General features: G+C 37.7%; 1 protein-coding gene across 1 annotated transcript; it reads left to right on the top strand.

Annotated features, from left to right (window-relative positions):
* The first annotated feature begins 649 nt into the window (after nucleotides 1-649).
* Nucleotides 650-7,681, top strand: znf148 (zinc finger protein 148). Its single transcript, XM_081368356.1, has 7 exons — nucleotides 650-809; nucleotides 1,922-2,389; nucleotides 2,605-2,730; nucleotides 2,969-3,092; nucleotides 3,177-3,260; nucleotides 3,523-3,641; nucleotides 3,743-7,681. The coding sequence occupies exons 2-7, from the start codon at nucleotides 2,036-2,038 to the stop codon at nucleotides 5,351-5,353; spliced, it is 2,418 nt and encodes an 805-aa protein (XP_081224482.1). The 5' UTR covers nucleotides 650-809; nucleotides 1,922-2,035; the 3' UTR covers nucleotides 5,354-7,681.
* Nucleotides 7,682-10,273: the final 2,592 nt, after the last annotated feature.

Below are 10,273 nucleotides of genomic sequence, written 5' to 3'. Positions count from 1 at the left end.
ATCAAGTGTCTTGTTTACAAATTGAGTCAATACCACATATTAACATTTTTTCACTTCAAGATGATTTTAGGGCAATGGTTCCCATCTTTTTTCACTCAAAGGTCCCCCATTGTCCTTTTACAATATTACATTTTCCCCCTATGATATGATATTTCCTATGGCATTTCTAATTATTACAGCACTGGCAGTTTTCAGACTTCGTAATAACAGAAACTGGGATTGTTGATATTAAATAAAAAAAATACTAATTTTTGAATTCTATAAGATTCCAGATTCTGTAAGTTTAAAAAAAAAGAAAAAGTTATTGTTAAGGTTGAGTAGTTCGTTAAAGTTTGTTTATGCTATAAAATGCGTTACATAGGCCTAAAATAAAGTGAATATGAAATTTAACAGATGTTACAAAATAAATAGGGGAATTAATTTTATGTCTGAACAGGTGAAAGTTCAGGAAGGTTTTTTTTCCTCAGTCTTACACGAGTAGCTTCAGTAGAGAGTTAATAACTAAATTTTAGATACTAGGGCGAGAGAAATGTTGATGCGATTATAAATACATACATTTATATATTTACATAAACCTTTATTATTAGCTACATGTATTACATTGCGTTACATATATTTCAAACAGTACTGTAACAGTAAGAGTCTCATTAGAGCGGGTCCGCTGCGATCCCACAATGCACCGCTGCGCAGCTGCAGATGGAATGTAGCTCGCTAGCCTTTCATGCTAGCCTCAGCATCGCAGTAAAGTTTGACAAACACGTCATGAGCGTCTCGAACCCGCCGCCAGCGCTTCACTGACAACACATGCGGTACGTATACTCTTCATTCGCGAGGGTCTGCGTGACAATCAGCCGTGAAAATGTTTGCAGTCCGGTCTCTGTGTGCGTGATGAAATGGCAGCATAGAGATGGAGATCAGGCCGATTTTAAACGCTACATTAATATAATGAAATACATCAAGCCATAATTACAATTCAGTAGTCTTATTAACCTCATGTCAAATGAAGTTCGGCTGTATCTGTGACATTGCCTGCCAACAAGCAAACCCTTGTTGTGTTTGAGTGTCACTGTAAACAGTCATATACTATCAGTTTATTTTGTAGTTTTTACATATCAGAATAAGTTTGTATGCACAAAGCTTAAACTCATTTTTGGACCATTTAAATCATACGTTGATCTAGTTCCTATTTGTAATTGATATAGTCTAGGTTGATGATTGACATGCCAAATGCATATGTAGCTACTACTCAGTTTTTTCCTTCTTCACCTAAACATCTAATAATAAACTTCAATTTCAGCTATAAAGCAGCTCTGCACTGCAGAAGAAAATAGTGTCATTATTCAGCTCAATTCAGTTCAATGACAGTGTCAATGTTGTAAAGTTCTTCAATTATTAAGAAACAACTTCAATTTATCTATAAAAGAGCTCTACAGAATAAGATTATTCAGCTACTTTTAGTTCAAGTTTTTGTTTTCATCCAATAGTGTCAGTACAGCTAGATCGATAATATTTTCTGTATCTTAATTGTTCTTAAATCAAAATGTGAATCTGACATAAAATGCAAGAATGCTTCCTATTAAATTAGTTTATGCTCCAGTGAAAATTCTGACAATGACTGTTCACGACATGTCAAGTCAGATTGGGTTTATTATCATTTCTTCTCTGCCTAGCAGGTGATAAAAATTTTTTTTTTGCTTGATTGTGCATATAAGTTAGACCAACATTGGGGACCAAAAGTTTAAGACCACATTGAAAATATCCATTCTTTTTTTCAATTAAACCTGGAAAAGGTCACATATTTCTATTTTCTCAAAACATGCTGGAGAACGTAGACCATCAGGTTTTGCTGCTGCTTGTCAAAAGGGGGACATTTTTTGCAATTTTTTTTTGCCTTAAAACTTAAGCTTGTTGTTTCTCTTAGTCCGGTCGACGGAGGGGAAGTGCTGTGAACACAACCGTGTTGACTGCTGATTGGAATCCCTATGTTGGTCCTGTCTCTTCCTGTTGCTTCAGCTCAACTGCCCAGCGTTCAGCGATGAACATTGATGACAAGCTGGAGGGGATGCTTATGAAATGTGGCCCTGTGGGACTTCACCACTCATCCAGAGGTTTGGGACCCTCAAGGGTGGATGGAAGCGGAAGAAGAGGCAGTTTGGATATGACACTTGGGGAACGGAGCTTGGCTAATCATCCCCTTTTGGCAGAGGATGATGACGATGATGATGATGATGATGATGAAGACTTGGCAGGTGGAGGCCTGACCTCACATGATCTGATATCCCATGATGACCTGATGGTGCATGAGGAGACGGTGAAAAATGATGGACAGGATGAACCAGCTTTCTCACAGCGAATCTCCCATAAACTACATTATACACTCAACATGCCAGTAAGTGTACAGCCGTTCAAGCTTTGTCTATCTATCTATCTATCTATCTATCTATCTATCTATCTATCTATCTATCTATCTATCTATCTATCTATCTATCTATCTATCTATCTATCTATCTATCTATCTATCTATCTAATTTTTAACTTTTATTTTAATTTAAATTTAAATTAAATTTAATTAATGATTTTTGTTGTTGCTGCTTCTTTCGTTAGGTCAATATAAAGCAGGAGATGAAAGTACCAGACTCACTGATTCTGAATAAAAAGGAGAAGAAACCGGGGAGGGACCCATCCGACTGTCACAAAAAAAAAAAGAGAAAGCAGCGCTCGCCTGCAAAGGTTTATATAATGCATCTGAGATACAACTGATAAAGAAACAATATGCTATTAGTACTTTAAGTGAGGGATATGTTACAGTACAAAACAGTGGTGCAAAACTAATTTAAAGGCTAATGTTATTTTTTTTTATGGCATTGGTTAGCCATACAGTGTAATGGACATATGAGGACACATGACGCTCCAAAGGAGCACAGGCATGAAAGATAAAGTAGTTTTGAACTGTATTCCATCTTGATAGATTCTCACTATTAATGAAGATGGCTCCCTTGGGCACCAGAACCCAAAAACTCATGTCTGTGAGCACTGCAATGCTGTTTTTCGGACAAACTACCATTTACAAAGACATGTCTATATTCACACTGGTAAGTGGTGTAATGTCCTGGTCCTGTGGGAATAATTGACATATAAAAGAACAAAACGGTGTACAAAAATATACTTTTTTGCAGGTGAAAAGCCTTTCCAGTGCAATCAATGTGACATGCGCTTTATTCAGAAGTACCTGCTTCAGAGACATGAAAAAATCCACACAGGTAAGCAGAAAGGGATTAAAAACATTACACCAGTGGGAAAAAAGAAATGTCATTTATATTTATCTCTAAGGTATTGTTAGACATGTCGATGATCTATTTATAAATGTGGTCCATTGTACGTCCCTATTTTGTGGTACATCTTTATACACTGAGACAACAAATCTAGGCATACTTTGACAGGGGGAAAAGTAGACCTACTTGACTTGCCTAAATTGTTCTTTTGTATTGTGTATATAAAAAGCCTGTCATGTCTCCCCTTTAGGAGAAAAACCATTTCGTTGTGATGAGTGTGGAATGAAATTTATTCAGAAATACCACATGGAGAGACATAAGAGGACACACAGTGGGGAGAAGCCTTACCAGTGTGACTACTGCCATCAGGTAAGGGCAGTCCAAAGCAAATCAGATTCGATACTAGGCAATTAAAATGTTAGCATGCATTATACAGGCTGAAAAATAATGTTATATATTTTTCCTAACAGTTTTTCTCCAGAACTGACAGAGTACTGAAGCACAGACGAATGTGCCATGAGAATAAGGACAGGAAGGTACAGAAAGCAGCTGCCAAAGATGGCCCTCTTCGCACCCCAGAGAGCTTGGGCTTCTCTTTTCCTGCCAAGGAATGTACCCTTCCCAAGAAGAAACGTCAGAAAACCTCTGATAAAAGTCGGGTCTTGCTCACAAGTCCCATTATTGACAAAGGGGTTGAAGCTGATAACGAGGAGAAGACGGAAGACCAACTTGCCAAAAGTGAGTGTCTTCCTCTTTACGCTGTAGCCACCAAGGTGAAGGACGAGTATGTAGTTACAGATTATTCCGTTGAGCTCCCTGATTCCCCGCCTGGTAACAGGCATCTTGCTGGGGAGGAGTCTAATGATGAGATAATTAGTCCTCCGAAACTAGTGCTGAAGAAAATCGCCAGCAGAAGAGGTTTGAAACAACAGGCTCTAGAACCGTCCCAGAGTCTCTCTCCCTTGTCCTCATTCGAAGAGAGCAAAGTAACGAGATACACGTTTGAGATTGTGGACAACAAAGGCCTATTAGATGTCGAGACAAATCCTGACATGGAGTCGGTTGACACCCTACAAGGAGGACAAGCAAAACCAACCGGGAGCAGCACAAACTATGACGATGCCATGCAGTTTCTTAAAAAGAAACGATACCTCCAGGCGACCATGGCTAACACTAGTCGAGACTATGCTCTTAACGTGAGCAGCATCGTGTCGCAGCCCTCCGTCACTCAGGCAACTGCGAGCGTCGTTGATGAGACCGTTCCCGCCACAATCCTCTCTGAGACTCAGACACTGAACGTGGAAATCAAGTCCAATAGCGAGAAGAATGTCCTTCCAGACGAGGTCCTGCAGACGCTTCTCGATCACTACTCCAATAAGGCCAATGGGCAAGCAGAGATTTCCTTCAGTGTGGCGGACACCGAGGTCACATCCAGCATCTCTATCAACTCTTCTGATGAGAGCAGTCCCAACGAGGTTTTGGGAACCAGCTCACAAGCGCCTCCGGCCGAGAAGGCCAGCCTTCTGCATGAGTATTCCAAGTTTCTCCAGCAAGCTCTGGAAAGGACCAGTCAGAACGACACCTACCTGAACAACCAGAGTCTTACGTTTGTTAATGACAGTGCCAGTCTCGCTGGCCAGCCTTTGTTTTCCACAGAGAAGCAGTTCACTTCCCCATCCCGGTTCAGACCAAGCATGAACTCTCCATTGAGATCCACATTGGAGAAACCTAACTTTAGCCTTTTAGTAGATTCCCAACACTCCTTTTCCTTTTCAGGTGACGAGACAAACCCTTCCTCAGTTTCACCGACGGAGGACTTTCTCGACCAAGTAACCTCTCCCAAAAAGACAGACGCGCAAAGCATCAGTCAGACATTTCAGATTGCTACTTTCGACCAGAACTTTCGATCTCAATTCCCGAGCTCACGATCTGGAATATCCTCACAGTTTAGTATTGCAAGTGGACAAGTTAGCTTGAGAGGTCATGGAGGAACAGACTTTCCAGAGTTCTCTCTTGTTAATGAAACAAGAACTCAACTAACTTCATCTCCGGATGCTACGAGCAGCCAGACCTTTGGCTAAACAAGAGCTTTTAATGATTTGAAGCATTTTAAAGGCACTTTATAATTCTGTCAGTGAGGACAATGTGATCTCTGTGCAAATACTTATGATTTTCCATCTTTAAGCAATCATGCATGTGTGAGAATTAAAGTAGTGATTCACATGTTAGATTTCATTATCAGCACTTCTATTGGAGACTATGGAATACTTTTTATGCGTCATTGCATTATTTGTGTATAACAGCCATGGTTAAACGAATTGGCAGTGACAAATCTCGTGTTTTGCAAAGTTTGCTGCTTCAGTATTTTGTAATTATTTTTTCACGTTTCTATGGTTTACTGGAAAAGTATTTCATAAGTTTTAAAGGCTTTAATTGGTAAAAACATTCAATATATGCAAAGAGTCATTATTTTCAGTGATGACCCTTCTTTATAACTTCTGGAATTCGCTCGGGCCAAATCCTGACTAATGGTTATCCATTCTTGCCTTATTAGTGCTCAGAGTTGATAACAATGTGGGCCTTTGCTTGTCCACTTGCCTTTTGAGGATTGACCACAGGTTCTCTGTGGGATTAAGATCTGAGTAGTTGCCTGGCCACAGATCCAAAATTTCAATCTAATGATCACTGAGCCACTTCATTATCACTCTTGCCTTGTGACAGTGTGCTCCATCATGCAAGAAAATGCACGGATCATCAACAAATAGCTCCTTGGTTGTTGGGAGTAGTTGCTCTTGCAGGATGTTTTAATACCGATGTTTATTCCTGGCAGTGTTTTTGGCCATAATTTTGAGAGAGCCCACTCCTTTGGATGAAAAGCTACCCCACACATGGATGCTTCACTGTTGGCATGACACAGGACTCACAGTAGTGTTTACCTTTTCTTTTCCGGACAATCGATTTACCAGATGTCCCAAACAGTCGGAAGGGGGCTTCACCTGAGAAAACAACTTTGCACCAATCTTCTGCGGTCCAATCCTTGTACTGCCTGCATAATTTCAGTCTGTCATTGATGGTTTTCGTGGAGAGTAATGAATTCTTTGCTGCCCTTCTTGACACCAGGCCTTTGTCCAAAAGTCTTCGCCTCACTGTTCATGCAGATTCACTCACACCTACTTGTTGCCAATACTGAGCAAGCTCTGCTCTAGTAATGAGATGATTCGTAGCTGACACCTAAGGAGGAGACTGTCCTGACGCTTGCTGGACACTCTGGGACATCCTGAAGCCTTCTTAACTGCAGTTGAACCTCTCTCCTTGAAGGTCTTGATGATCTGGTAAGTGGTTCTTTCTGGTGCAATGTTCTTTGCAGAAATTTCCTTGCATGTAAGGCCATTTTGATGCAAAGCGATGATGGCTGCACGTCTTTCTTTGGAGGTAACCATTGCTAACACAAGAACACAATGATTTGATGCACTTTTTTCCTCCTTTTATAACAATCAGTCTGCTCTTATAATCTAGTCAAAATGATAGAGCAATTTTACCTCACTAGTTTTTGTTCACACTTTCCCATGTGCTGATATGATTAGTGAAATGATGTTGTGCCAAGACCAAAAAAACAGTGAAGTTTGGCTTAAGGTTCTTATCCTTTGGCCAATAAAGCTTTTTGTAATAATTTTAAAATGCATCTGGTCGCAATAATCTAGAAACAATGTGTATCAACAACTGAAGCAGAAATCTTTGCGAAACACAAAATTGATGTCACTGACAAAACTTTTGGCCAGGACTGTACAAATGTAGTGCTCGATGATGCACTTTGGCTTGCCAAATTAGTTAGCCTGTGCATTCTAAAATCAAGCATCCAAGTACTACTGCATTGCTGTTGTAGTAGTCCAAATTATTGGGTTAATGTGGCTTCCCCAAGAGAAAATTTTACAAAAATCAATTCTGATTTGGCCTCTTGTTAGTGTTCAGCTGTTCTGCTGGAGCAACAAACTCAAAGAACTGACCTAATAATATAGGTCTATAGAAACTACCTTAACCTAGCATTACAATCAGTTTTTGTTTTCAATTAGTTTTGTAACATGTGGCCTGGAGAGGTACTGAAAGGACCTTACTTTGATGCCCTAGACTTGAGTAAGGCACTTACCTCTGGGTTGTTCCTCTTTGTGATTTAATGTACTATTACATTAATTACAAGTAACATTGCTTGCCCCTGTCGCTGTAAGCTAAATGTATTTAATCTTTTTGTACATTTAATTATGTTGAAATGTTTTTTTTAATATATATATATTTTCTTTTGCATTCACTGCTCCCTAAAAGATTCTCTCCAAGACACAGTCTATTTTGTTTAGAGCAATCTGCAGGTATAGTCATATGGACCTAGCCCATAAATCTATTTAATAAGATTATATAATCACAAAAAAAAAAAATTTGTGCACATTTCTCCTAAGGTTATTGGATCAAAACAATAGATAGAACCGTTAGAGACTGTCTTGCTAATCAGATTTGAGGTGGACATGGAGAACAAGGCATTTGTAGAGGTTTTTCACATATCCCACATTTTGGGGATGCCGTTTTAGCAATTGTCCAGGGCAACAGCACTAACAGATATGCACTTTTTCATTTGTTATCATTGTGAATGATTTAGTTCTTGACTCAACGGTTAGTGCATTTCATCACTTTGATTTCATTTGTTCACATTCTGTTTTCTTGATATTCTAGATTTACGCATGATCTGATAAATATTACCCATTAAATAGGATGTTGAGCTCATTGGCCATTTTTGTTATTGTTTTAAAGCACTTTTCAATTCCCACCTTCCCTCTTCATAATGTACAAATCTGATATAATCTATTTCAGTCTTGAGTGAAATCAAGAAAGATGATTTAAGAATGTATGGCCTGAGATCATATTTCTATGCTTTTTCTTGGTCTCAAAACACCTATTCATTAGCAAATATGTCTTTGCATCACTCGCTGTTACTTATTAGAATAATATAGAACAAAAAATAAAGTGTAATGTTTGGTACAATTGAACTAATATGTATATGTACACATAACATTTGTTTATTGCACATATCTCTTTGTTATCTTAACTAATCATGTAAATTAAAAGCTTTGTTTCTGTTTTCTCAGATTGTCTATGAAAATGTACCTGCTTGCCCCCATAACTGTATCTTGATTAATCTTAGGTTTATGATTTATAATAGTAGTATCATGCCAAGCTGAACACTCATTGGTTTTCTTTGTAAATCATAAAAAAAAAAAAACTTCTTATGTAAATTTTTGAATGGTTCTATGAACAATTTACACAGATTTGTTCTGCTCATGTTTTGTGAATGAGGCCCATTAAGAGTCCTGTATGTTTTTTTCATTGTCAGCATGTTCTGGGTGTCAAAGAGATTTTCTGTGCTTTTGATTAGTTTATTTTATGTGCCTAAACATTCCTGTAATGTTCCTTTGTTTTTACATGTTGTAAATAGTTTGTATATTTTAAGTTGTGCATTTTGCTGTGCACATTTCTTGGAGTGTAGTACGTATAGAGAGAGTGCAACACGATTTAAGAATATTTGCTGCCATTTCGGTTTACTCATTCCTATGGTCCCTGATGACTATCAGCACAACTTTTGTGACAGAATCATGTTTGTGTTCTTGTTTGTAAAATTACAAATGTACTGTCCTTTCTATGAATTGCCTCTGAATGCAGTTTTAATGATTACAAATTGATTAAAAGACCTTGTATGGATCTCATACTCCCTCAGAGGATTTTAAGGATGTTATTTATCATTCAAATATCACGTGATACCTGCATTATAAATATTTAATCAATAATTACTGCTCCAGAAATTGAAAAAAAAGTGAAATGATAATTTGAGGGAAGAACTTAATGCTTTATTTTCTTTTAGTAAATTGTGTGATGTTTTTTGTAAGATTAATTGCTTTTGGTAAAAGGTCATATCCATATCCTTACACATGACTGTTTTTCTTAATTGATTAGGTATTTTGAGCATCAAAATATTTTGAGTCTGATGGTGTTACAGATGGTGGATGATTGTTTTTTTTTTTTCAAGTTTAATTCGACTGGAAAACTGAATGGTTTCATTTAGTAAGAGAGCTCTTCTAAATAGTTTAGACTTTTAATTTTATTGGGGAGTGCATGTACTCTGACTGTCTTTGTACACTGGTTATATTTTTATATGTATCCATTTTATTGTAGCCGAATTATTTCCATAGAATATACTTTAATGCAGTACTTTGCCTAAGACATGGAGAAAAAGTTCTGATTGGATGTTTTTGATTGCGTGCCTCTTGTTGTGTAATATTAAATTTCCAAATACATCAAGTTGTTGAGTGCTATTTCTTTGCGTCTCAATCCACATCGCATTATGTCAGTTCCATGACTTTAAGCACATTTCCAAATGGAGGCTGGGTTTTAAAATGGTTTTAAATCATTTATGTAGGGTTGATACATGGCTAAAATTAAGAGTAGGCTACCTTTAATAGGCCGAACTTATATGATAAATGTCTACTAGCTGGTTATAGAAATGTTCACAGAAAATGTCGATATGGAAATACCTGCTCCATTAGAGCAGTCGAAAACATTGAGGTACACTGACAGCACTCACCTGAGGTGGCGCTGATAGAACATAGCATATTTGTTTAATGACGTTTATTGCACACGTAGCATTTTCCAATAATAACAGTGGCACACAGACAGCTGTTAGGTTACTCAACTTTACTGGCATAGGCCTATATTAAATAATTAGAAATTTCTGTTAAAGGAATAATCAATTAAATTATTTTAAATGCTAAAACACTGTCATGGTATGTGAAAAATACATTTAAACTCAATTTAAAGTAATTAACTTTAATCAATTTAAGAAACCTGTGATATCCCAGTATTCCTCTGTATTCTCTCAAGAGAACGGTGGCTACTTCTTCCCGACATTAAGTTACTCTAGTGTCTATATGTGTTAACGTATCGTTCTTTTGAGTAGGCTAGCG

The sequence above is a fragment of the Scardinius erythrophthalmus genome (assembly GCF_964197995.2).
Source record: "Scardinius erythrophthalmus genome assembly, chromosome: 6".
Classification (NCBI taxonomy): domain Eukaryota; kingdom Metazoa; phylum Chordata; class Actinopteri; order Cypriniformes; family Leuciscidae; genus Scardinius; species Scardinius erythrophthalmus.
The sequence above is the reverse complement of the archived record's forward strand: the minus strand, read 5'-3'. Positions and strand labels throughout refer to the sequence as shown.